The sequence below is a fragment of the Rhinichthys klamathensis genome, unplaced genomic scaffold (assembly GCF_029890125.1).
Source record: "Rhinichthys klamathensis goyatoka isolate OS25496 unplaced genomic scaffold, OSU_Roscu_1.1 h1tg000557l_1, whole genome shotgun sequence".
NCBI classification, from domain to species: Eukaryota; Metazoa; Chordata; class Actinopteri; order Cypriniformes; family Leuciscidae; genus Rhinichthys; species Rhinichthys klamathensis.
The window spans coordinates 1160857-1188388 of NW_026607025.1; the positions used below are offsets into that span (position 1 = coordinate 1160857).

Below are 27532 nucleotides of genomic sequence, written 5' to 3' on the forward strand. Positions count from 1 at the left end.
TGAGATATGCTTTTTACCACAATTTCCTTTCTGAAGTAAGCCTACAAAAGTAAATATCTGGCTTTCAATACTTTAAGCAGCTGTTATCTTTATAAAAGCCCCAATTATGATGAAGATAGTCATCCTTTGACAGTCGTGAAATGTCACAAATCAATGCTTTCGCAGAGATATCCATATATATGACTATAGATTTCCATAAGAGTACATCGCTTTAGATAATGACACAGTATCACAGTCGACATACTGATGCTGAATGTGTTTTATTAGACTGCGGTTTTTGTTTAGTAGTTTTAGTAGCTTAGTTTTCAACTGGTCACGTGATTGCATGGCCGAGAGCTATCTACTTTCTCCATTTAAAATATACATCCATATTTTTTTTTTTGGGGGGGGGGGGGGGGGGGGTGCTATTAATTTATTAAGGTTTAAAATAGTTTATTTAGACAAAAAAAAAATACTGAGTGCATCGTTAAATTGCACTTCTCAATATCTGTCACATGGAGATTGACTGTTGCACAATAGCGCCCCCCGTTGGTCACTCTAGGACACCTGGCAGATCTACGGTAAGAATACTACAGCTCCATCCTCCTACACTACCGTTTTGCAGTGTACGAAGCCTACACGTAACCTTGACACTGGTTACGACACTATACGAGTGCAAAAAGTATGTAAGTGTGCTGTTTAAAAAAAGAATCGAGTAGGCCTACATTACAATAGTCACCTGTACTTTTCCCCCATCCGAGAGCATCAATTTCTTCCGGCTGTATAAATGCGCCACAAATGAGGAAGTGGAGCAGGAGCACCCTGTCTTTGGAAAAAAAGAAGAGCAAGAAAACACTTTGATCAGATCAGATCAGATCAAGTTTAGGCTCTCCTCATACTCAGTGCAGTTTTTTTAGCTTTCGCTAGTGTCGAGTTTTAGTCAGTACAATGGCTCCATCTACTGTTCACTACAGGCAAAACGCTTTACACAGGCAGAAAAGGCCAATATATCCTATTCATCATATTATGAATGTGCCAAAACATTCAAGCCAGGCTGTAAAGTAGACTTCATTTCACAGCATCTCCATATTTAAGTGGAATAAATGACTGCAGAAACGTGACAGACTGAATAATGGTGTAGCAAAGCAGTTCAGTAGAAGGTTTTAAAGAAAAAAAGCCATGATGGATGAAAACACAATAGCCTACACTGCTGTTTTGTGTCAAACATTACATGAGAATACTAATGAGTTGGTGATTTTCTTTTCTTTGTGGAGTTTATAGAGGGGAACTTATAAATGTGTCAAGCTGCTTACCGTGGACTGAAGTTCCCAAATACTTTTGAAGATTGATTTTAGGCTTTAGAGTCTATATGTGATGTTAAAGTCATGGTGGCATTTAGAGCTTTGCAGGAGAACATTATTAAATTGGGCGTCTTGAGACTAGTGAAAGGTGGCAGCAATAAATGACAGTACAGAGTGGAGAATAAAAGGGTCATGATGATTCGATAAGCCGGTTATTTAATATTTTATCTTTCTGATCATCAGTGATGGAGAGTTTTGTGGCCAAGCAACAACCTGTCTTTCAAATTTGTTAGATTTTTTTTTTAATTTCATATTGTTTTTGAACAGTGTTTTTAGATATTTTTATTATTATGTTTAATTTAAAATGTACGGATGATTATTTATTTTCTTGTATGTTTATTTATTTTAGAGATATAAACCATGTTTTTTTCGACACATTTTAAACGTTTTTATTTTGTATTTATTTTTAGTGTATTTGTATTTATTGTATTGCATTTATTTTTAAAATTATATACAGTTATATTAAATATATTCTTAAGCTAATTTTCAATGTTTTTAATTAATATAAAAGTACATTTTAGGTAGGGATATTTCCTTCTATGCCTTGTTTACTTAAAAAAAACAGCATCGTTCGATTTATCCTCTTTAGCTAATCAACACATGTTTGCTTATTTCTCGCGAGATTTGCGTGCAATAGTTTTAAACGCGTGTAAAACCTCAAACTGAGAGTTAAGTTCAGATAAAAGCTCGATTTGAGCATTTGAAGCTATTTCTACCCCTCATATATTTTACAGACACCTGCCACATAGCGAAATCCTTTTGATTCTCGGGTGTGTCGATTCAGCAAAAAAATCTGCAAAAAAAGCCTATTCCGAGCAGCAGCCTCAAAAATATGTCATGGCGGCCCAGAAAAAACTGTTAACTCCTGACAATTTCATTGGTTAACGGAGCGGCCATCTCTTTTATAACATGGTAGGAGATATTCGTTTGCGTAGATTTTTGTGTAAATGTATTTCTGACGCTCTTTAACAGACATAAAGCGTCGTGGTGGCGGTGCACGTGCGCTCGGTTTGATCAAAGAACCGCTGTAAAACACTGAGCCGTGTGTGACAGAGGCATTTACTTTGGCTGTAGGGGGAGTGAAGTGTCAGGCAGACATGGTGGTCTGGATGGGGGGATGCAGTCACTTCTTTTGCTGACTATTTATCCTGTGAAACCTGTAGTACTGGAACGTTTAGTTGAATATAGATTAGCTACTCCTGTGATTTCTGTTGTAATGAGAATGAAACGAGTTTAATTTTGTATTGGCTGTTCATTGCATGTATGAAAATATGTTTTGGACTGACATAAATGCTCATAAAGAAGAATTGGAACTGGGTCGAAGTGACAGTAAAATATGGCAATGTGCAAAACATACTATACAATTGTTAGTAGGCTATATTTGGGGTAGTTCTATACATTGAATTAAAAAAATAATGTGTCCAATATATAAATTCCTTCAAACAATGTTGTTTCGTATAATAGTTAATAGGTTGCAGTGACTGGTTTGGCAGACAGAGTTTTTCTAAATAATATCACAAAAACAGAGTGTCACATCATCAACACATGTGCAAGGGAATTTATCTGGCATATATATATATATATATATATTGTGTATGTGTGTGTGCATATACATGAAATTCTCTAGCTCCAACTCAGTTTTTCCCCCCATTATTTTATGACTTTCAACAATAGCTACTGTAGGCATTGTGCTGTGTATAAACGTAAAGGCAGAAAGTCTGTTAGAGCATGTAAAACTGTTGTTATTAAATAGCCTATAATGTTTCTAGACAAGTAAAGCAGCAACTTTTCCCTTTTTGTTTTATAACAGTCTAGCACTTTTTAAATTGGCCATATTGTTTACATAATTTAACCAGTTAGCCTATACTTTGTAAAATGAATAATATTTTGAATTCAACATCTCTCTCTGTATTTCTTTATGGTAATATGCATTTATAAACATTACACTAATAAAACACTTATTGTGTTGTCTTTGAGAGTATATGCACGAGTTCGACTGAGTTGACTGCCACTTCTCTTCTCCAGATGAGTTTCGCCGAGTTTACATCCGGGTTTTTCCCTAGGCAATGGGAGACGCACTACCGCTGTTCCTTAGGCAAAGTGAAATAAATTCGCCGCACCGTCACAAAAAGTAGTCCTCTTCACAAACACGTTTCGAGGAAACTTCACGTCCACTTTTACACCAAGCACGTGCACTTTTACAGTAATCGCGATGTCTCTGAATCGTTTGAATAGATGTTTAAAGTATTTGTGCTTTTTGACGGCTACTTTTCCTGCCCCCTTCGTCTCCCTCTTCCTGCGCGGATGAATCTTCGGGTGCTGCGGCTGTGGTGAATGAGATTGAAGAAGAGTTCTTGTTTTGTATCTCAGTTTCTCTCTTTTTTACACACACAAATTAAAATTAAACAAACAAAAAATAAGGTCGTTAACCTAGCTAAATTCAGCCCAGATGACCGCGACAGCTATGTGAGCGATCGGATCGGACTGAGAGCTCGGATTGTTTGTAAATATTTATTTAAATAATTTGTGGGGAGAGAGAGAGGCACTACTGCTCAAGTGAGTAGAGGAGGGTAAGTGCACCTTGGGATCTTTTTTTATTATTGCAACTTTTATGCGCCTCGTTTTTGGACTTTAATCGTTCGTAGATTCTTCGCCGCTTTTCCAAATCCAAACCCCGTCTCGATCGGGTAGGTAGAGAAGTCAGGATCCCGATGATTTTGGAGCAAAATTGCCGCTTATTTCTAGGAGTTGAGTGGTGTATTTCTAAGTGCAGCGCGTGAATCGAACGTTCCGCGCGTTTTGTTATTTTGTAACATTTTAAACTTCGCTGGATACATTGTTGCCGCAACGGTTGTTTCCAGCTCAGTGGAAACAATGTATCCGATGGCAGCGTGGGGATGAAAGGGGGAAGAATGAAGATCTTTTGCTCATGTATGGCTTGAATTAGTGGTTGCGGCTCAGTCGAGTCCATCTAACTGTAATTTGTGCTGTTGGCCTGTTAGCTTTAGCAGAGTTAGCCGTAGCACAATATGAAAGCTCCTTATATCCAGCAGCAGGTTTGTAAAAAAAAATACTCCTATTTTGGTAGTTTTCACCGCTTTTCGTACCTGGACTTTTCATGGGTGAGTGATAAAGTGATGCTTTTTATAACACTGCGGGTTTTTTGCTTGTTTGGAAAGTGATTTTCTTTTATGTTGCTTTTTTTTTTTTTTTTTTTTTTTTTTTGGTTGGATGGTGGAGGCTGAGTTATTGGAGCTGATGTGTTTTAGCTTGCGCCAACTACAGCCAGATTCTTTTAGAGAGAGAAAAAGAAACGCAAAACGCTTATTGTAGTGGATGAAACATGCATAACCACCTCCTGTATGAATATTTGTTGAAGTATGCTGTGGGTAAACATGTGTATCATCTTCCGTGTTTCCCTGAGGTTTATAATAGTGGCCTAATCAAAGTGCTGCTTAACTTTTCCTGTCATTTGCACATCCCTGATCAGATGGACTGAACTAAAGCCGGGTTTTATGTATAGATCGGGATCATTTTGGATCAAACTGTACCTTAACTGCCTGTCAGACTCTTTTGCACATTATTGTAGTTTTGCAGGTGGCATATTAAAGCTTATTTAGGATATCTGTCATGTATGAATATTTCGTATTTAGTCTTTGTTGGATAATTTTGTGAAAACTTTAAGTACTTTTTAGCACAGGTTTAGTGTCAGTTTACTAGTTTACAACGGGTTGGTGATGTTTGTAAAACTCTAGTAACGTGTTTACTTTTTTGTTATTGTTTAACTGTTTTTATCTACTTCGCTTTTCTGCTCATGTTTGGCTTTCATCATGCTTATATGTTGAACTGATTGTTGATATTTTTTAAATGTTTGTACAACTTTACTCTGTTTTCACCCTCACCTGACATGTTCAGCTCTTTCTTTAGGTTTTGCTTTCCTTATACATATAACGTTAGTTTCACTTTTAATGTTTTTGTACTGTGGCAATCAAACCTTTTAGGCCTCTATGATTCCATGTAACGTTAGCGATGTATGTAATGCGTTCAATACTCACAAATTTGCACAGGAGTTTTGTTGTTCATGCCATTCTTGAATATCAAGTAATTATGCAAAACAAAACGTTGCTGGCTTATGTAACATGACACTGGAAGTATTTTAGTCCTATAGTTTGTGTCTTGTCAGGTGTAGTTGTGATATTGTGTTACCTTATCCAATTCTGGATACTATTTATAAAGGACAATAATTCACATTACCCTTATTATGCCTATTTTTAGCCATCTTTTATCAGTTTGCTTTAATTTCAGCACTCAAATGAATCAGTTGTTTGTAGGTCAATTAAAACAAGATTGCCATTTGTTACATGTATAGGTATTTGTGTAAAATAACAGCTATTTTTTTTTTGTAGAGTACTAATATTTATTAAAATGTATTACAAGAATGTTGTTCTGACTTATTCTCACTTTTATGTAATTCAGATTGCTGTGTTTTACTTTTTGAAATATGTAGTATTGCTTATATATTTTCCAAAGCACAACCAAAAGTTTTATTCTTCTAGATTTAGGAGTTTAGCTTTGACCTGGGTTGGTTGTATAGTTTTACAAAGAAGATTTCAACAGGTCACTGAAAACTTTACAGAGACAAGAAAAGCCTCTTACTGTACTGTATAACTTTCATATCGCAAATCAGAACCTGGTTTGAATTGCAAATTCAAATGTAAATATATTAATTTTTCATTACTGATGCAAATTTTGTCCGCTCATTTTATTTTTAATATGCAGGGTTTATAGTCACCCTTTTTTAAGACGTTAGCTGGTGCTTACTAAAAGCCAGTCAGTATTATGATTCAACATAAATCTCTCATATGGCATCATTGACGAGATCAAATTTTCGGTCTAGTTCAGAGGGATTTACCTCTAACTAACCAAAGTTTCATGATTTGAATGGTGATATCTATTATTATATTATTATTACGGTTGTTGTTGTTATCAGTATTATTATTACTATACCTAGTCTTATTACTACAAAAAATGTTTACTATTTAATAATAATGTGACTTGCAAGTTTCAGTAAATTATTACAGAGACTTAAGGTCCGTTCACACAAAGAACGATAAAGATATAGTTCTAAAAATCATTCTAAATACAAATGAATAGCATATTAATCCAAAATACAACTATAACGATATTGCCACAGAGAAACGTTATCATTGGAATCACTTTTTAGAACTTTTTTTTTTCTTCAGCTGATGAACAATAAAATCACTGACAGCCCATCAGTATCCACCTGACTTTAAAGAGTGAAAGCACACCAAAGAGACCAGCAGACGACAAAACGACTATGCTTTCTCAGAATAAACAGAACGATATCGTGCGCTGGTGTGTATGCTAATATAGTTATCGTTAGTTTGGGTTTTGAATGTTTACATATAGTGTTGTTTCCTGGTAGTTGGCAGCAGAGATGATAACCACTGATCCACCTCAGCTTGTATCTTTCTGCTTGTTAGTATTCGTTTTCATGAATATTGGTGCTGGGTCAGGCTGTTATTGTTTTTATTTATTATATTATAAATATATGGACAGTGTGCTTTTAAAATACATTTTAGGATGAAAACTTCCTGGAAAAAGGTACCTAATATCAACTTCAGTTTTCATAATCACTCCCAATTTTTGTGAGCACCCAAGTTGACATGGTTTCCTTTTTAAAGATGAAGTGATTGTAATATATTTACTTGTGTGTTATTCTAGACTATTTGATCAAAGACTTGCATAGTGACTCATGGACTTGTTAATTTGAGAGGTTGTCGTTTCCTGTGCATTGTAGGCTGAAGGTCCTGAGATACCGACTTCCGTGTGGTCATGACAGATGTCATCGCTGGCGAGTATAGGCTTTGCTTAAAGGGTTAGTTCACTCAAAAATATAAATTGTCATCATTTACTCTCCCTCAGGTCGTTCCAAAATCTTCAGAACACAAATGAAGATCTTTTTGATGAAATCTGAGAGCTTTCTGTCGCTCCATTGACGGCTACACAACTGACACTTTGACGCTTCAAAGAGATCGTAAAACTAATCCATATGAATCGAGCGGTTTAGTCGTAGAAACTCGATCGCTTTATATGATGAACAGATTGAATTTAGGCTTTTATTCACATAAAAAAATTGATCAGCTCAACCAAACCTGCTTGACAAGTGAGAACAAACCTCATTGGTTCTTGCGGAAGCTCAAACATGATGCGTGATGAACCTCATTGGTTCTTACACGTCAAGCGAACATGTAGCTTCCGTTTACCACAATTGATGTGTGCGTTGATGCATGTTTATATGTAAATAAAAGCCTAAATTCAATCTGTTCATCATATAAAGTGATCAAGTCTCTTCAGAAAATTTGGACTAAACCGCTCAATTAAAGGTGCTCTAAGCGATGTCACGCGTTTTTTAGGCCAAAACATTTTTTGTCACATAGAGCAAACATCTCCTCACTATCCGCTGGCTGCCTGTCCCCTGAACACACTGTAAAGAAACGCGATCTCTGTAGACAGCCCAGGCTCCACAAACAGCAACAAAAACAAACTGTGGCGACCCGCTCCACGAAACATAACAAACTGTTCCAGCCAATGACCGACAAGAAGGATTTGGGGGTGGGGTTTGGGGGGTTAGTGTGCGGATGAGGAGGAGGGAGGGTCTAGCTAGCCTCCGTTTTGTTTGACAATAGTTCGAACGTCAACAAGAAGTGAAGTCACCCAGGATCGCTTAGAGAACCTTTAATATGGATTCGTTTTTACGATCTCTTTATGAACTTCATGAAGCATCAAAGTGGTAGTTGCGTAGCTGTCAATGGAGGGACAGAAATCTCTCAGTTAATTTAAAAGATCTTCATTTCTGTTCCGAAGATGAATCAAAGTCAAAAGGGTGAGTAATTAATGACCGAATTTTCATTTCTGGGGGAACTAACCTTTTAATACCACAGAACTCCATTTGGCAGGACTGCACAAAGAACAAATCCAATGCTTGAGTTTTGAGGAAGATATTTTTAGGTCCGCGAAGATGCCGGGAGATGCACAGGGATGCAGGACTTTTTTGTCGTGGGGTTCATAGACGGGATGAGCAATTAGAAGCCTGCTAAATGCTGCGCTTGCAATGTTGCCCCTTTTTTCACAGACTGTATAAGAGAGAGAGAGGGAATTGGAGTGTCTCTCCCCAATCTAATAGGCTCTGTTTGTGTGTGTGTGTGTGTGTGTGTTTCATCTTGTGCAGGGAGTTGGAGAGAGCGCGTGAACACCAGTCTCAGTGCCAGCTGGTAAGTCCTCTAATAGCCTCTGTTATAATTGTCCTCTTGGCACAGGGCCGCACACCAAAATCAATGAGAGTGAATGAATGTCTGTAACACTGCCTCCGATCCACCCACTGTTACTCTAAAGTCTTTGCGTCGAGGTTGTTCTGTTTTATCCGACGGGCAAAACAGTCCTGCCCATCTTCTCGATTGTCAAGTTTTTAATCCTCCACCAACCGCAGTTTTCCTCTCTCCCAGAAAACTGCTTTCCAACAAGAACCTCTATTGAGTTTTTTCCTTCTTTTAGTCCCGTTTGGCCAAGATACTTTTTGAACTTAAACAAGAGGTTCTTGCAAGTGCGGTGGTGTTGCGGAATCGCTCTGGGAATACGACCTGAATAAAGCGTGTCTGTTTACCACCACCTGAGACATCATGAATCATGCCTCGATTTAGAGAAGTGCGTTTTTCCCTCAAATCGCATTAGATACCGACTTGTGTTCCCCCTTGTGGTGCTGTTGGATTAAGTCAACCTCCAAGCATCGCGCAAAATAAAGGTTAAATATATAACATAAAAGAAGAAAAAAAAATCCAATAAGTCTCTGAAATGTCTTTGTGTGATTTCTCTAGACAGGCTGTAAGTTTCCTGGGACTCTCTTTCTGGCGAACTGGATCAATGATGGAATTGCAAACATTACAGGAGGCCCTGAAAGTGGAAATACAAGTCCATCAGGTAGGAGATCTTGCAAATGGGCTTCTAATCAGTTAAATTGTGTGGGGAAAACAATTGTGAAGTGTCACTGTACTCTCATTACAAGAGTTAAAGTCGCAAGCCAATGCCGGAAAGCTCCTCCATTGCTATAAGGACAGAAAGCAGAGGCTTTTCGGATGATTCAAATGATTTCGGAGTCCGGGAGAACAGGTCTTCAGGTCCACCGTTGCACTTGAGCATTAGTGTTAAATGAAGATATGTTTCTCTCCTTGTCCCTCGCAGTCAGAGACGGCGTGTCCCAGCAGGCAGAAAATTAGTCTAGCTGTCTGAGTGGGGTAAGAGAAAGAAAAAAGACAGGGAGGGAGGGACGGAGAGAAAGAAAGAGGAGGAGAATCGGGTTCATACTGGGCTGATAAAGCGTTAGCCATTACTTCAATTGTAACGAATCATCTTAAGCAGGTGTTCTTTTACATACTGGAGGTTTTTTTTTGTGTGCTGCCGTCTGGTTTTGTCTTCATATCGCTTGGAATATTTGACAGGCAGGTGGAAGAGGGATTTGTTGCCTCATCCGGGGCAGCTGAACGGGTTGTTTTGTGGTCTCGCATGACTCACTGTTGCCTACTGGTGGACTGCGAAAACTTTGAAGAAACATCAAATCACTCTTGGGTTTTTTTATATTAAAGTGGGACAAGATGCGTCATGATTTGTCCATATATTTCGAAAGAGCCCATGATGTATGATGTGCTTGTGAAATGTACAACGTACGATTTGTTTCTAAAGTTTAGTAAAATGAGCTTAATTTTAAAACCTATGTATTTATTTTACGACATATATTATACATGTCGCCAATGTATAAAATCAAGCTAAAAAATAATTTGAGCTAAAGAAAAACCATGCTAATAATGAATTAATAAATGATATATTAAATAATAAAAGTGGTCTGCACGCCTTAAGCTTTACTTCTGAAATTGTTTGACTGCATTTTACAACTGGTTTATGAAAATGTGAATTCAATATTTTTTAAAGGCTATTTTTTAGAGGCTGTGGCAGAAGTCCTGAAATATAACTAGGGGACAGATTTAATATCTCATTTCTCCTTGTCTAGAGGACAACTTTGAGTATAAATTAGCACGCTTACCCCACTCTCCCCTATCTTTTTCTCCTTTTTAAAGGCATAGTTCATCAAAAAAATAAAGATTCTGCCATTTACTCACCCTTCAAGTTGTTCTAAACCTCCATGAAGTTATTTCTTCTGTTTAACATAACATAAAGGAAGAATACTATGGAAGTTAATGGGGACTAAAAACTGTTTAATTACCAACATTCTTCAAAATATCTTCTTTTGTGTTCAGCAGAAGACAGAACTTGTAAATGATGACAATTTTCATGTTTGGGTGAACCATCCCTTTACTATAGCTGTCAGTCAAAGATTGATTGATTTCCACATCAACTGGAATTGACCATTTTCATATAAATTCCCTTTGTTCATTGCAAATGGTAAATGTTTGTTCTAAATGAACACATTAAACGGTGTCTCCACTAACCGTTGTTAACTGGAAGACAGTCACAGAAAGCCATTGGCAGGCTGCCTGCTGCTCTGCTTTTGTTTGAACGTGAGGCTGTAGTTCCACATGTGGCCTGAAGATGCCACACCAAGTCTGCAACTCCCTCCAAAACTGTTGGCATAAGTTTTGACTGCAAATTCTTGTCTTCTCTTCTGTTGCCATAGAAACTTGTCGCCCAAATGAAGCAGGATCCACAGGTAAATATTCTTTATGACGTTGCTCTTCAGAAATAATCCTCCGGTTTGTTTGAGGACTTTAACATGATTGACAGCTGAGCACTTATATTTTGCATTTTAATAAGATTGTGTGGTGTTGTTTATGTTGTTTAAGTGTTTTATTAAACAAAGGTTCAGCAATTCTGAATTATTATTATTATTGAATATGTCATTGTTGTTCAAAATAAGTGATTCTTACTCTTATCTTTGGTGTTTTTAATAGAACGCAGATCTGAAGAAACAACTTCACGAGCTCCAAGCGAAAATCACGGCTCTGAGTGAGAAACAGGTAAGATGTTTCACAGTAGTTGTGACATCACTCACTGCTGCAAGTGGTGGGAAAAGTGAAACATGATTCAAATGCTTTATTGCCTATGTGTCAATGAGCAAAGTTTGATTATGTGATTTTTGGGTGTAAATGTAAAAAAAAAAAGACAATTTGACTACATTAGGCTTGATCTTTTACATTTACTTGAACACATGAACTAATGCAGTGCAAAGGATATGCACTTAATTTATAATGTGTAAATGAATGTATGTATGTATGTATATATATTAGGGCTGGGAAAAAATTAATCGTGATTAATCGCATCCAAAATAAAAGTTTTGTTTACATAAAATATGTGTGTGTAGTGTGTATAATTATTTTGTATATATAAATACACACACATGCATGTATATATTTAAGAAAAATGTGTTATTAATATAAAAAATATGTATATTTATATATAATATAAATGATGTATAAATATATATACAGTGTATACATGCAAATATTTCTTAAATATATACATGCATGTGTGTGTATTTATATATACAAAATAATTACACACACTACACACACATATATTATGTAAACAAAACTTTTATTTTGGATGCGATTAATCACGATTAATTTTTTCCCAGCCCTAATATATATATATATATATATATATATATACACACATACATACATGCATACATACTTAAATACTTACCTACTTACCTACATATACACATACATATATATATATATATATATATATATGCATTTTATCCTGCTGTTGTTCCCAAAGGGATTGATGGGAAAAACTTTTTTTAGTTAAATATGATTGTTTCTGAAGGCATATTGCCCTGATGTCAAGCAGTGACTTGACTGTTTTGTGCATGTTGAAGCCAGTGTTATTTAGTATTATTTATATATTATTATAGTTTTTATTAAGATTTTCAATAAGCTGTTTTTTCATATTTTATATAATTTTTTATAGGTTTTTTTAATTTTGTGCTTTTAAAAAAACACAAAAAAAACACTATTAACTATTTATTTAAATTTTAGTTCAGTTTTAGTGTATATTTATTTCCAGCGCTATTTTTGTGCTTCTACACTTAGCTGCCAAGGAAATTTTAGTGTTGTTTTTCATTTATCTATATATATATATATATATATATATATATATATATATATATATATATATATATATATATATATATATATATATATACACATATATATATATACACATATATATATATACACATATATATATATATATATATATATTATATTAGTTAGCAATAATCAGTGCTGGGTAGGATGTGATTTATATGTAATCTGGATTACGTAATCAGATTCCAAAAATGTTTTTAAATACTCAGTGCCTACAATGACTCATACTACAGTTACTTTTTATATTGATAACTTGTTTACTTAATATTCACAAAATGGCAGTAAATTATTCAGAATTCATTGATTCTCCATAATTATTCTTTTTTGTCATTTAAATGTGCTTTAAAAAACCGTATTGCTCATATATGTTCAGGAAGTCTTCAGTTTTGTGGAATTGCGCACACACAGTCCAGCCACTAGTCAGGCGACTGTAATTACATGGAAAATTTTGAGGTTACACAGCATAAACAAATTAAATATTTAATCTTTTTGTTTGGTAATGTTTTAATTTGATAGATTTTAAGGTTAAAATAATTAGCTTTTTTATCAATTTACGAACCTCCTGCAGTTCCTTCCCAAACCCTAGTATGGGAAACCCTGAAGGAACTTTGTTGTTTACAAAAAATTGAATAATTGTGTACCTTATTGATAAAAAAAAATACAAAAAGTGAAAGAAAAATTAAGTTAGGTCAAAAGTAATCTAAAAGTAATTAAAATGTAGTCCGATTTATGTTTATTACTGAGTACAATTTTCATCATGTAATTTGTATTCACTCTTAGGCTACAATTTCTAAGTAATCTATCTAGCACTGGCGATAATAGCCGGGTTTAAAGCAGGGTTTACTTTTACTTTTCAAGCAACATCAGAAGAACACCAGTGTGTTTCAGCAGATCTGTGTGTGCAGTGAATTTTGATTTGTTTACTTGAAAGTTGTTTTGTTGATTTCCTGAAGTGTCAGTTAGACCTTGTGGGAATTATAGTTTATAATGATAAAATAAGATAGAAAATAAACACTATATATTGAATTATTGTTTTTTGCGGTAGAGGAAAGAGCAGCCAGCAGGAGAGGCCTAGCGTCTGCGTGTTTAAGAACTGTGGCAGAAGAGCTAAAGCATGCAGCCTGCTGTGTGTGCATGCGCATGAGTTTGATGTGTGTGTGTGTGTGTTGGGGCTTGTCTCGTCTCCTGCTGGTGAAAACACTCCAAAATTGTCAGAGAGTTTGAGATTTCACTTATTCGGTCGCTTCTTGAAAAGTCTGCACAAGTCAGCACAGTAGTTTTGGGGCAATGTTTTACTTCTTTCTCTCTCTCTCTCAATCTCTCTCTCTTTCTTTCTCTTCCTACTCTTGAAATTCTCCAGTTAGTTTCATCAAAGAATCGTCCCAGTTTACTGACTCGCAGATCATTGGCTTAGCTTTGAGCTTTTATCCTTCGAAAGAGATAGAGAGAAAGAATAGATCAGTATAAGTACACATGATTTGAATTTTTTTAAAACTCTGTACTCAAATGTGGAGGGCAAATAATGTATGTGTATAGCTTTAGCCAAGCCAGATGAGGATTATAGAATGAGATGATGAAATGGTTCGGTGAATGCTAATTCAGTTCTCTCATGAACCCTGTCAAGAACCTGGCTAGTTCACATTTCACCTCAAAATTTATATTAAATTACCATTATATTATATTAAAGGTGTTGTATGTATTATATTTTTTTAACTGTACTAAAGCATTAAAATACCATATGTTTGCAGATATTTAGAGAAAATTGTATGCTCACATACTTGTTTCTCAGAAAAACACGGTTACAGCCAGTTATTCTACTTTGAAATGTGCATTCCGTGTCGGAATGTCTTTTTTTGTTTTGGTCACTGTGATCCCGGCCACTGACAATTTACCCAATAGTATTTCAGCACTCCAGGTTGCCAGTTGGTGAAAAACAGCAAAGACTATTTATATAGGGACATGCCACTTCCTCAATCCTCAATACAACTATATAGGGAAAACCCGTAACGCCAAAGATGGCGGTTGTATGCACATGCCCTGCCCCTCCTGCTGGAAAGCCAATCGTCTGCTTTTAACAGTCAAGCCGGGAAACATGTAAGCCTATCGTCTGGTTCCACTGACGCATGCGCACAGTTGAGGTTTGCGTCAGCAGAGACGAGAACCCTTGCGCATGCGTAGTAAACGTATAACCTGTGGAGAAAAAGGCCTTTTAAACCTTATTTTGGGGCAAAGTCATCAAACCTTTTCAGCGATTTTTATCATATTTTACTGCTGTTTCTATACATCCAGTTTTTATGTCCCGGTGACCAGTGAAACTGCAGTTCTGACTCTCTGCCCATTCATTTAGATAGGAGCCTGGTCTTGTTAGTCCCAAATAGCTGCCCGGAGGCGTTGCCAAGATGGCGGCCGAGTGGCATGCCTTGCCTAAAAGGACTTTGAAAACAGTGAGTATTGTAGCCATGGAAGCCAGCAAACAAACTAGATCAGAGATCGCAGATTCTAGCCAACCTAAAAGGCCTCTGCATCCATTTAAAAAGCTCTATGAACAGAGGCATTAATTAACTGCGCTTGTTCCTGTTGAGTGTCCTCAATCTGGGAACCGCCATGAGTATCGAGTCTGAGGAGGAGGGGGCGGGAGAAATAACTCTCTCCAATATTTTGAATTTGGACTGCATTACCCATTTCAACCGCTAGCTGTCAATATTACATACTGCACCTTTAAACTCACACACACACACACACACACACACACACACACACACACACACACACACACACACACACACACACACACACACACACACACACACACACACACACACACACAGATAAGATCAGTCTCAGACTTTGACCCAGATTGTATTTCAATCAAAATATTTATACATAATGTATTTAGTTTTTGCAGAATCAAAATATCACATTATATTACAATAGGGCTTTTTTTTTTTACTGGTGAATATACAAATGCATTTCAGTGATGAGATTTTTTGGGGGGTAGAAATGTGATTAATTGTCATGAAAATGTCACAATACAACAAATCCTAGTAGTCCTAAATGTAAGCTTTATTTTTATTTTGGGCAAAAATTCAGTTTAAATTTGGAGTGAAATATGACCTGCGCAGGTTTTCGTAAGATTCATCTAATTTATCCATAAGGTGCCGTGTTGCCTGTGTGTGTGCATTGTGTCAGGTCGAAAGGTTGACGCTTCCTCAGACTCCTTTTCAACTCTTTTGGCTGTGAATACAGTTTGTCTGCCTTTAAATCTCAGTTCCATTCATATGAATTGTAAACTCTTTCCGAGTACATTTTTATTTATGTGATTTTAGGCTCGATGTGAGGCCCGCAGCTGGCACGGCGGTCTGTTACGTATGTAAACTTTCTGCTTGTGAGTCTAAGGCAGCTACTATGTGATTGATCGTCCGCTTAAAGAGAAAAATAGTTTTGTCAAAATTATTTTTGAGGAAGAGACTTTCATTTGATGTTGTGCTTAGCGCAGGGGCTTTGTTGAGGAATGTGTGTGTGTTTCCACTCTCAGAGGTGCGCTTTGGCTCCAGAGGACTCTGAGGCAGCAGAGTGTGTGAGATGAATTTCAATCACATTTTCCCCTGTATGTGTGTATAGGGCTCAGTGGGCCTTTATAAAAGCATTTCCAGTGTTGTTAAGATGGTCTCGCACCTGAAGGGTCTTTTAAGGCACAGCTTAGCTTCACACCCAGAACAAAGAAAACCAGGGAATTTTGTGACTAATGATCTATTATTAGAAACCATTGCGGCTAGATATAAACAGAACATTGAAAAGACGAGAAGGGGGGGGGGGGTCTTTTCATTTTTATTTCCAAGAAAAAGTGTGTACGTGTGTTTCAGAACAATTTGACATGTTCTGGTTGTTTCTCTGTAATCACCATTTCCTCTTAACACACAATCAAAATGTGAATGCGAATGGCTGTATAATTTCCCTGTAATTTCTCTCTCTCAGAAAAAAGTGGTTGAGCAGTTGCGGAAGGAGTTGCTGGTCAAACAGGAACCCGAACTCAAGCCACAGACGTTCCCAGCAACCGCAGACGGTAAAACCGTGCTGCTGACGCCCGCCTGTCCCCCTTCACAGCCGCCCACAGGGCCTCCACACAACCAGGGGGCGCCACAGGTACCGCTTTGCACTCCAAACACCACACAGTTTCTAGACAAATGTGTAGAACGACTCTACACTCAAAGGTAATTCGCAGTGGAATATTTACCCACTACCGGTGAGATGTGAATTCAGTTCCTCTAGCGCAGCACAAAATTAGCCGATTAGCTAGTTTACCCAAAAGGTTTATTGAAAAACGATTGTCCTGAGTCATCTGTGCTGCTCTGTTCTAAAGGTGCACTCTGTAATTGCAGACTCACTAACCGTTGTCCCTGAAATAAGCTTTGAGTTTGTAAAAAATAAGGGCAGAGTGACCTTAGAAATTTTGTAAGAATGGTATGGATTTTATATAGTTAATAAATAATGAATGACCTCAAACTTCTTTTGTATTGTTTTTTCTGTGCTGAGGTTAGAAGACCAAATACTGTGACTGCTTTTTAACATAGTATTTTTAAACTATTGAACTTTTAATATCTTTAAAATCCACATGAAATGGCATTTACAAACCGTTTTATTTCTGTAATGTGGAGTATTTGGTAAAACAGAATATTCAACAGAAATAATTACTTTTTTTACTAAGTATTGTATTTCTAAGTGAATATTTAACATGAAAAAAAGTGGAACTATTGAAAAGTTGGGTTACACTTTATTTGAAGGTGTCCGTGTTACAGTGTAATTATACATTTAAGCACTGAGTAATAATGTACTTGCTTGGGGTTGCACAGACCAATAGACTTTAGTTGACTAGTCGCTGATCATGTGATTTTTTTTTTTTTTTTTTTTTTTACACAAACGACATAGCCGCCTTGCAAAAGACAGAAGACCTACAAACTGTTCTGTTCTTAATGTGCTATATATTCTCTAATTGATAGGACTTACGGTTTTCTTATTATTTACGATCAAAACTAAAAAAAAAAATATTTACATTGGCTGTAATACTAATGCTGTCCTGAAGAGGGGGCAACAGGATAAAAAATCTTTGAAGTCCACTTTTACGAATTGTACAAATAAATGCATATATACAGTATATAAATAAATAAATTATTTTCCCACAAGTTAAGTTTGTTTATACCATCTGCATACTCAAAATCTATCAGGTGAATTCATGTTTTAAACTGTTTATTATACAGGTAAGATAATCGCTTTTCTGAAATAAAGTGCTGCTACATTGTAATATGCACACGGCAATAGCTCGCACATCATGTGCAGATCACACACACAGTACAGAACATTCAGTAGTGCAGAAAATTGCTGTCAGCTCTTGTTTTAACAGAAAAGTGCTAGCATATATTTCTTTCTGTTTTTGAAGTAACTAAAACCCACAGATTCACTATTAGTAGAGAAATGGGTAACGCTTCCTTTTTACAGTACAGTACTTACGTGTACTTACAGTGTACTTACCTAGAAAGTACTGGCTAATATAAGGTAAGTACATGGGTTAGGGGTAGGTTCAGGGTTAGTACCTAGTTATTACCCAGTCATTTTAATTACTATAATAAGTACATAGTAAGTACATGGGTAACAGGACTGTAAAAGGAAGCGTTACTGAGAAATGCTACACAGACATTTCACACACTCAGTCGCTCTTTCACAAATGCTTTCAAATAAATGTAATCTTACTGTGCTACTTTATCTATATCTGATTTAGAACGAGCAGAAAACTAAGAAATATAACGACCCATAGACAAAATAATTGATAAAAATTCTTTGAAATGTCGCAGCTCTGCACAAGGTAACCCAAGTTTGAGTCTCGGCTCAAGGTTCAGGCTTCTCAAAAACAAACATCACAAACTTTAGCCTCTAGTTGCAAATTGTGCAGTGTTGCAGAGCATTCCCATCTCTTCTGTTTTTATTAATGATGTCATCATTGACTCGACTTTAATCGCATAACAGTCGACTTAAAAAAATCTGAGGTCGTTCAACCCCTAGTACTTACTATAGTGTTAGGATAAGGGTTTGGTTTAAGGTTAGTTGCATGTAATTATGCACAATTTATAGTAATTATTGTTACCAAAAGTTGTTTCAAGTTGTTACATTTTGATTAAAGGCAAAGACAAAACATGTTCCCCATCCACTGATAATTTGTACACAATAACTGCAGAGAAGTCTAAGAATGTCTATAGCATATATGTATATTTCCTGCTGACTTTAATGCCATCTTTTGTGTCTCCTCGTCCTCATTCATTGCTTCCCTCAATCAAAACCTACCCCCCACCTCCTCAACTAGAAGACTCTCACCATGACGCCGGTCATAACTGCAAAGACTCTACCTCTCGTGCTGAAAGCTGCCACCTCCACCATGCCTGCTTCCATGGCAACACAACGCCCCACAGTCGCCATGGTCACTGCCATCAGCAACCCCCCGAGACCCGGCGCCAATTCCGACTCCCAGAGCACACCAATCAACCTTCAGGTGGCCAGCAAGCTACCCAATCAGGACATAGATGCCGGCACACGGATTGTGTCCAAGAATGTTATTGTCGTGAGTGTGAATCAATGCTAAGGTTTCTTCCGCTTCACATAATGTTTCCATATAACTTAAATATAACTATTTTAAATTGAAGATCTGTGTTTGCATAGTTTGCTGTAGACTAGTACTAGCCAGACCCAATTTGCTCTGATGTGTTTACAACAATATGTGTATGTCTCCAGTTAGTATGAATATTTAAAAAAATAACTGCCTTTCTGACAATGATGTGCTTGGCAGGGGTGTATGGTGACTGCAACCAGAAAGAGGCCAATTTCCTCTAAAAGCAGACAATGTTATGAATTTCTCTCATTTCAATTGCTGAGTGCCCAATGAACGGCTGGTTTTGTCACAGGTGCAGGCCACCACCAACTCTGCCCAGCCTATCAAAGTTCCCCAGTTTGTCCCTCCTCCTAGATTGACGCCTCGACCCACCTTTCAGCCACAGGTGCGTCTCTGTTAGACCTGCCCCCCTCCCCTTATGTATATGCAGTTCCACATTGACGCCACCAGAGGGACACACAATCTAGTAAAGGCTCTGTGTCTGTAAAGCCTTTGTTTACGGAGACAATCCAATTAAAGTAAACTTCTCATCTTGAAACAGAGTTTTTAAGATGGGAACTGAAATCGCTCGAACACTGTCACCCAAACTTCTAAAGATGAATTCTAGAGAATTACTGTTCCACACCTAGAGACTCAAATTCTGCTTTTTTCCTCACAATAAAACTGACTCTCACCTTCTCCTTCCTAGCACTGGCTGTTGCTGTGATACTGTCTGCTCAAGTGTTTTTTTTTTTCTTTGCTTTAGGATGCTTACACACTAGAGTTTATGCTGTCATAGATTGCTACAAATCTGTTGATTTCAATGGGGTTTTCTTTGTCTTGCAAAATATAAGAAGAAAAAGGTTCGAAAAAGTGGCACTCTGTCATGCGACTTAAAGAAAACGTATAACTGCACTGCACTCTGACCTAAGCATCTGTTGACCAATGAAAATTCAATTAAGTCCACTGTATTACTGCTGACCTGCTTCTTTCTGCATTCCTGTTTGTCAAACACTCCGCCAGAGCTTTCTCAAGTGTGTAAGCTTCCTTAGCATCGTGTCTACACTGGACGTGACCCAGAAGTGCAGCTACAGTTTGATTCTTACTACACTAAAAGTTTCCAAGCTACACAGCATCTTCAACAACAGTTGTATTAACATTTAGTTGAATAACTTTTCAACAGAGATCTGTTGGTAATGTATGAAAATGTACTCGCTGTATGCAAGTTGCTGATCACGTCTGGTGTCGACGGGGTTTAAGAGTGAGACAGTGTTTTGCTGTTTGTTCCTTTATAATAATGTTGTTGCTTCAGTTTTTCTGCTTTTGTTCTTTTGATATTGCTTTGGCTGACCCTATCACTAACCCCACCCCCTTAAAGAGTGACCGTATATAACCTTATACCTCAAAAAGCTACGTAATGCTGAAGTGAGCACAGATTAATCCACTTGAACCCATCATTTATTTACCCACAAGTTGTTCCAAACCTGTATGCCATACTTTCTCCTTGGAACACAAACGAGGATATATTTAGAAGAAGAAAAAACTGTCAGTGGTGCAATGTTTCAAAATGTTTAAAATGTCTTCCTTTGTGTTCCACAGAAGAAAGTCAATACAGGTTTATAATGACATGAGGGTGAGTAAATGGGGCTTTCGCACCAGAGGAAACTTTTCATAGTTCCTAGAACTAATGGCGGAAGTACTCGCTTTTTGCCGTGTTCACACCGCAGGAACTTGGAACAATGTTAGTTTGTTTGCCCCTTTTGAGGGAACTAAATTACCTCCTACTTCAGAGTCAATTGGAACTACCAGTGACGTAGGTGTATGTTGATTGGCCGAATGCACGTGAAACACCAGGCAGCACCCACCATTTTGTGTACACAGATTATAGCCTATACATTTACTACATGGAACATGGAAAACAGTGATAGATGGACCTTTCAACCATTTACGCTAAGGAACAAATCCAATGTGACTTTGAGGGGACCAATCAAAACATGATTATGTATTTCTGCTCAGCTAGCGACACACGACAAACGCTAAGACTTTTTCATATACTGTTTACTTTCTTTGTATAACAGTTCTGTCTGATAACCTATTAGACAGGACTGTTAAACAGATCGTAAACTAATGAAAACAGAATGTGAGCGTTGCGCGTTCAGGCTCTAGCGCTCTCAGTGAAATAAAGCGTTCTCCCGTCGAAATAAACGTCACGACAACAAAGTGCGGCTTACATTACTTCAGAGTTCCTACTGGCGGTGCGAATGCAACCAGGAAAATGGCCCTAAAGGAACATTTAGTTCTCTAGTTCCTATAACTACCGGTTCCTATAACAACGGTGCGAAATCCCCTACTGATGGCAAAATTTGGGGGATGAACAATCCCTTCAGGGGCTCTCAAAGTCCACTGTCTTGCAGAGTTCAGATCCAACCCTAATCAAACATACCTGAACAAGCTAATCAATGTCTTCAGGATTACTAGAAAGTTACAGGCAGGCGAGTTTGATCAGGGTTGGAGATAAACTCTTCAGGAAAGTGGACTTCGAGGGCCAGAGTTGCCCACCTCTACTTTAAGGGATTGTTTTGGTGTTTCTAAATTGAGCTCTGCACACAATGGGACATTTTTCATCCACTTTACCAGAGATAAGTGTTGGCATTACTTGGTCTCTTAACCCAAAACAGCATGCATATTAAGGGCATGGCAACGGAGTGGCTGTCATAATCGATTGGTTTGGCAAGACTGTACCTGCTTAGTAACCCAGCACCCTTTTCTCCATTACATAGGTTCGACCAAAACCCCCCATGCCCATCAATGTGCCCATCGCTCCCGCTCCTCCTCCAATGGTGGCGGCTCCTCTAATCCAGCGGCCCCTGATGCTCACTACAAAGCTGACATCATCTCTGCCTGCCTCCACTGGGCCCATCCACCAGGTGCGCATTGTGAACGGACAGCAATGCGCCACCATTGACAAGACCACGACCGCAGTCACGGGCGGCACCACGCATGTCACAGGCATTGTCATCAGTCCTGCCCAGGCACTTCAAATCAGCAACCTTAACTCAGACTTGAAGGTAAGAGCACATTTTTAATTAGCCTGCTTGTTTGCTCCAGACATGCAAAGTTATCCAGGATAACTTTTTATCTATTGTTCTTGCTCTAAGAATCAAACATTCAACTGACTGGAGTGCATTCCTTGTGTCTTGTTCTCTACATCAGACTGTGAAACCACAGGGAGGACCAGAACGGGTGGTCACAAAAACACCACCCTCATCCTCTCCTCCTCTTCCTCCTCCTCCAGCTAAGGTCAAACGAGAGGAAAGCCCACAGGTACTGTGCACCTTCACAGTTAACAAAACCATTCTGTCTCAAGTCGAAATAAAAAATAATATATATTTTCTTCCTTCAGAAACTTGCCTTTATGGTGTCTCTTGGGTTGGTTACACATGACCATCTTGAAGGTAAGTCCCATTGGTATCAATGATATAATGTGGGTTTCCACTAAATTAAAATTACCAGGACAGGATGTTTTGTAACCAGATGTGATTGGAATGTCCTTTCTCTCCAGAGATTCAGAGCAGAAGACAGGAACGTAAGAGGAGAACAACAGCCAACCCAGTGTACAGTGGAGCAGTGTTTGAACCCGAGGTACAAACATTTTTTTGTAGTTCGCTCCTCCATCTGGTCTGATTTTAAGAAATTGGAATGTACTTCCACCTCTTCTAATATTCTGACTTCTCTCGAATGTCTCAGAGGAAAAAGAGTGCTGTCACTTACTTGAACACTCCACTGCATCAAGGCACCAGGAAGAGAGGTCTGTACTTGCCTGTCTTAGTTGCTTAAGTTGATGTATTGTAGCCCTGCTGCTTACATGTACCGCCTAACAGACACCTAATAGACACCTATCTGCTTTCTTCTGCAATTCTGCTTTGTTGTCTTTGCTTGAGCTTGATCTTTCTGCAGTCCTACAGCTGTCCAGTTGACCTAAGATGACATGTATGATGTTTTATAGGATAAAGTTGGTGGTTGAGGAACTGCTCCCTCAGTTTTGTGTAGTTTCCAGAGATGGAGACTTTTGGTTTGTCTTGGACTTGTTAACGTTTGATTTAAGACTCCAAAATCAGAGACCTTTGTAAAATGTCAGTAGAGTCAGTACAGGGTGAAATATGTCCTCCCAGTCTTGCTCTACTTTACCTTTGAGTCTCTTGTGTGCTCTTTGCACACTTTTTTTCTTTGAAAATACCCTGTTATTTGCTCTTGAATTTCAGAGCGGTGTTTCAACATGATTGATTTAGCTGGATTTGGCCTTGAAAGACTTGACTTGAACATTGACTTGAACTTTCCCCTTGGACCAACTTGGGCTTGGTCTTGCAAGACTTCACCTCAAAGGCTTGACCTAGGACACTACCTTAAGTACTTGTCTGAACATGTCTGTTTCCAATAATAAGTATAGACAAGAAACTTCTAATATTAAATAAAAATGTCAAAGGGGGGCAGATATTCTTCTGTGGTGAATCCAAAGACAATGTTGTTGATCCTATCCTGATCTTCGACATCTTATTGAGTTTGTGAAAAACTTGTTACTTGTTCCTGTAGGCAACATCTGCAGAGAAATAAATTGAGATTTGAGATTAGATGTCTATCTGTTTGTGGCTTAGACTCTTTCACACTCTCTCTTTTAACTCTTTCTTTCGCTCATTGCTTTTCAAATTCCCTGCATGCTGCTGTGGTCGTCTGTTGCACTAACTGCTTTTTGTGACCCTCCCTTCCATTTCCCCTTCGCTCTCTCCCTCCTTTCCTGTTTCCATGCTAGCCAATGAGGATCCCCTCTCTAAGGTATGTTGCAACTAGAAAATGCCATTATTTTATTTCATCTTTGTGTTTTTTTTTCTTTCTTTTCCCTTTTTCCTCCTCCATTTTTCTGTTCCTTTTGGTTTTGTTTTTTTGTTTGTTTTTCTTTTCTTGTCTGTCTCATTTCACTCAGGTCGCCCTCCTAAATACAGCACCACCATCACCAGCAGCACGGCGGTGCCGGAGCTGGGCTGCAACCCCCTGCTCTCCCCCACCAGCAGCCTTCCCGCCTCCCCAGCCCCTGAGCGGCCTGACACGGGGGGCTTTCCCCTCTCTGTCCACCCTCATTCTGTCCCCCAGCCCAGCCCCAGCTCCGGGGATGTAAGTAGCCACCTGCCAAGTCTGGGCGACCATGTTGTTGACAGCCCCCACTTTTATTATTGTTCTAGTAGAGTTCTCTACTTCACAAGCTGCCCCTACCCCCCCCCCCCCCCCCCAAACCCTCCACTGCATTCATCCTGTACACCTCAATGTGTACCGGAGCAAGGTAACTCCTGTTTGTTAGAGTCCAGCATCCACCCGGGAAAGAGAAAGACTGACCTACCAGCACTGTCATTCATGTGTTTATTTGTTGTATTTGTTGAAATGGAGCCAGCAGTCTTACAAAGTGAACAGTCTTTCTCTACTTTCCACACAAATATCAGGCCTGAAGTAATTCATTCTAGTATACAATTTTTAAAAAGCCAAAATACCCAATACTGATAAATACATGATACATTTTAATAGTGATTAACATAGGTCCCAATAATAATAATAGTAATAAAATACTAGCTAAATATCCAGTGCCCCGACTAAGTGAACAATCCAGTCACCAGTGATCCACTAGATAAATAAATCCAAACAGCAGTCAGTTTCTCTCCTCCCCACCCTTCCCGCTATCATCTAATTGGTCCAGACCAGAAGGGGGGCGGTGGTACTGACACCTGCCGTTCTTCCCGACAGGGAGACATCCATGAGGATTTCTGCACTGTGTGCAGACGCAGTGGACAGTTGCTCATGTGTGACACATGTTCGCGCGTCTACCACCTCGACTGCTTGGACCCACCCCTCAAAAACATTCCCAAAGGCATGTGGATCTGTCCTAAATGTCAAGACCAGGTAAATAATAGCAGCACAATGAGCCCTCGGCCTCTCCTCTCCCAGGCTAGTCAGTGATGTCTTCTTTTAACTGGAATTCGGTCCTTTAAAGCACATACAATGTTATATAATTAGAAATGGGAGATCGACTGAGAGGTCAAACTCCCCTTTCCCTGCCAAAATAAAGTGTACATTCCTCCCCCCCCCCCTACACAAATTGAGTTTCTTCAGGCGTTAAGGCTGTTTCGTCCTTTGTAAGCTCTTCACATGGTTCGGTATTGATTGTGCCTTTTTTCCACCCATCATGTAAGTGTAAGACAGCATCCAGCACTCCCATTGAAGTTCTGTTGTTCATCACTGTTGCCATATACAATTGATCTCAGTTTCTCTCATGTCTTTCCAAAGGTCAAGTGTGCATAGCACTGGTCTGTTATTGAGAGAATTTCTTTTACAGATTCTGAAGAAGGAAGAGGCCATTCCATGGCCAGGAACCCTGGCAATTGTCCATTCCTACATTGCTTACAAAGAAGGTACTGATATTAAGATTTTCGAGTGTAGAAATCTGTAAGTGGTAACATCTAATATATTTCTAACAATTTTGGATTAAAGTGACTGTCATGTATAAATCTATGTTGTAGGCCATTCAATTTATGGCTGTTTCGTCCCTGTCCAACAGCAAAAGAAGAAGAGAAGCAGAAGTTAATGAAATGGAGTGCCGAACTAAAGCTGGAACGAGAGCAACTAGAACAGAGAGTGAAACAGCTCAGCAATTCTATAACAGTGAGTTATTTAATTATTTTCCTCTTTCAGTATTTCCAGATTCAAGATTAATTATACTGCTGTACTACGTCTCTTTGAAGGGATGTTTGCCTCAGAAAAACAATTTTAAGGCAAACATTCAGCTTTATTTTCTGGCTTGTCACACACTACACTGTAGTTCTTTTTGAAGTTTTATTTAATGATTGTCAGTTGTATTCCTAATGTTAAAGGCTAGTTTAGCCAAAAATGAAAATTCTGTCATCATTTACTCACCCTCAAGTTGTTCCAAACCTGTATAAGTTTCTTCCTTCTGCTGAACACACAAGATATTTTGAATAATGTCGGTAACCAAACAGTTGATGGGCCACATTGACTTCCATAGTATAGAAAAAAATCCAATGGAAGTAATCAACTCAGTAACCCATCAACTGTTTGGTTACCGACATTCTTCGAAATATCTTTTTATGTTCAGCAGAAGGAAGAAATTCATACAGGCTTGAAACAACTTGAGTAAATGATGCCAGAATTTTCATTTTTGGGTAAACTATTCCTTTAATGTAATTTCATAACATGCTGTGTGCGATATGTAATGCTGAGTTCCTGTTCTTTAACAGAAATGCATGGAGACTAAGAACAGCATACTTGCCCGTCAGAAGGAGATGCAGTCCTCTCTGGAGAAGGTGAAACATCTGGTCCGCCTAATCCAGAGCTTTAACTTGACTCAGCCCATGGAGACGGACATCCTACAGGAAACCAAACAGGACTGCACAGAGTCAGGGAGCATCAAAGACTCAAAGGATGCTACTCAAGTGTGTGTGCAGGAGAGTCCCACAGAGCCTAGCGTGCAAGTACCAGTCGCTGTAGCAGTCCCTGAAGTGAAGGCAGAGCCAGAGGTGGGTGAAATGGCAGAGCCAGCGGCCGCAGTCACACCTGAAGCTGCGTCAGGTGAATCGGGAATTTGTGTTCCGGAAGTGCCCAAAACCACAGTTGGTGACGATATAATGGATACGGTGAAAACAGTGGAGGCTGCGGAATTGCCTCAGGTCAGGGACGTAAAGACTAATGGAGGAACAGACTGTGATTGTACCGGCTTGAACCCGGAAGAAGAGGAGGGTACTGTCGATGCCGCAGATTCGGTCGACTCTGAGAACATCCCTCCCATTGACAGTAGTTGTGCAGAGGATGCTGGGAAGATGGAAGTGGAGCTGCAGGAAGATGGAAGTCATGGCGTGAACACCAACAACGGCAAAACCTCAGAACCTTCTCAACAGGCTTTGCCAGCCCCTCTAAGCAGCGTGGACAACCCCAAATAGTTCTCATCCTCACCCTAAACACACTTACATCACCAAAACATTTAAACAGATTTCCTATTGCACCTTGGACTGGTGCACAAAGTTGCCAATCTATACGTATATATATATATATATATTATACATATATATATTATCTATATCCAAATAAATGTCGTTTTTTATTTTCTTTCTTTTCTTTTTCTTTTTTTAATGCATATGCTGTGTCAACAGTACGGAGAACTAATCTTGGTTCTTGTAGACCAATAGAGCCCAAACTTGTGGGAGAAAGGGTGACTTAAGAAAGAGTGTCATGCCAATTATTAGATTTAAAAAAAAAAGTAGTTTAATAATATTAATAATAATAAGGATGTTGATGTAGGATGAGGGTGATGGTGATAAAGA

General features: G+C 38.4%; 1 protein-coding gene across 10 annotated transcripts; it reads left to right on the plus strand.

The window, feature by feature from the left end:
* Nucleotides 1–2127: 2127 nt before the first annotated feature.
* On the plus strand, nt 2128–27317 carry phf21ab (PHD finger protein 21Ab). 10 transcript variants are annotated; one of them, XM_056239161.1, is made up of 18 exons: nt 2128–2252; nt 8593–8635; nt 9236–9338; nt 11047–11079; nt 11321–11386; nt 16499–16666; nt 18876–19130; nt 19471–19563; nt 21938–22225; nt 22371–22481; nt 22561–22612; nt 22720–22799; nt 22905–22965; nt 24136–24323; nt 24945–25100; nt 25534–25609; nt 25756–25859; nt 26453–27317. In XM_056239161.1, the coding sequence occupies exons 3-18, from the start codon at nt 9282–9284 to the stop codon at nt 27149–27151; spliced, it is 2487 nt and encodes an 828-aa protein (XP_056095136.1). In that variant the 5' UTR covers nt 2128–2252; nt 8593–8635; nt 9236–9281; the 3' UTR covers nt 27152–27317. The 10 variants fall into 10 exon arrangements, with proteins under 10 accessions (XP_056095136.1, XP_056095143.1, XP_056095134.1 ...); XM_056239168.1 differs by lacking the exons at nt 2128–2252; nt 24136–24323 and adding exons at nt 3652–3910; nt 23965–23987; XM_056239159.1 differs by lacking the exon at nt 2128–2252 and adding an exon at nt 3652–3910.
* The last annotated feature ends 215 nt before the right edge of the window (nt 27318–27532 follow it).

What these genes read in the sequence shown, in the direction of transcription:
- phf21ab (XM_056239161.1), top strand. Translation starts at nt 9,282, where the DNA reads ATGATGGAATTGCAAACATTACAGGAGGCCCTGAAAGTGGAAATACAA. An exon ending in GACCCACCTTTCAGCCACAG is followed by an intron (nt 19,564 to 21,937) that starts GTGCGTCTCTGT and finishes TCCATTACATAG; the next exon opens with GTTCGACCAAAACCCCCCAT. An exon ending in CTACATTGCTTACAAAGAAG is followed by an intron (nt 25,610 to 25,755) that starts GTACTGATATTA and finishes CCTGTCCAACAG; the next exon opens with CAAAAGAAGAAGAGAAGCAG.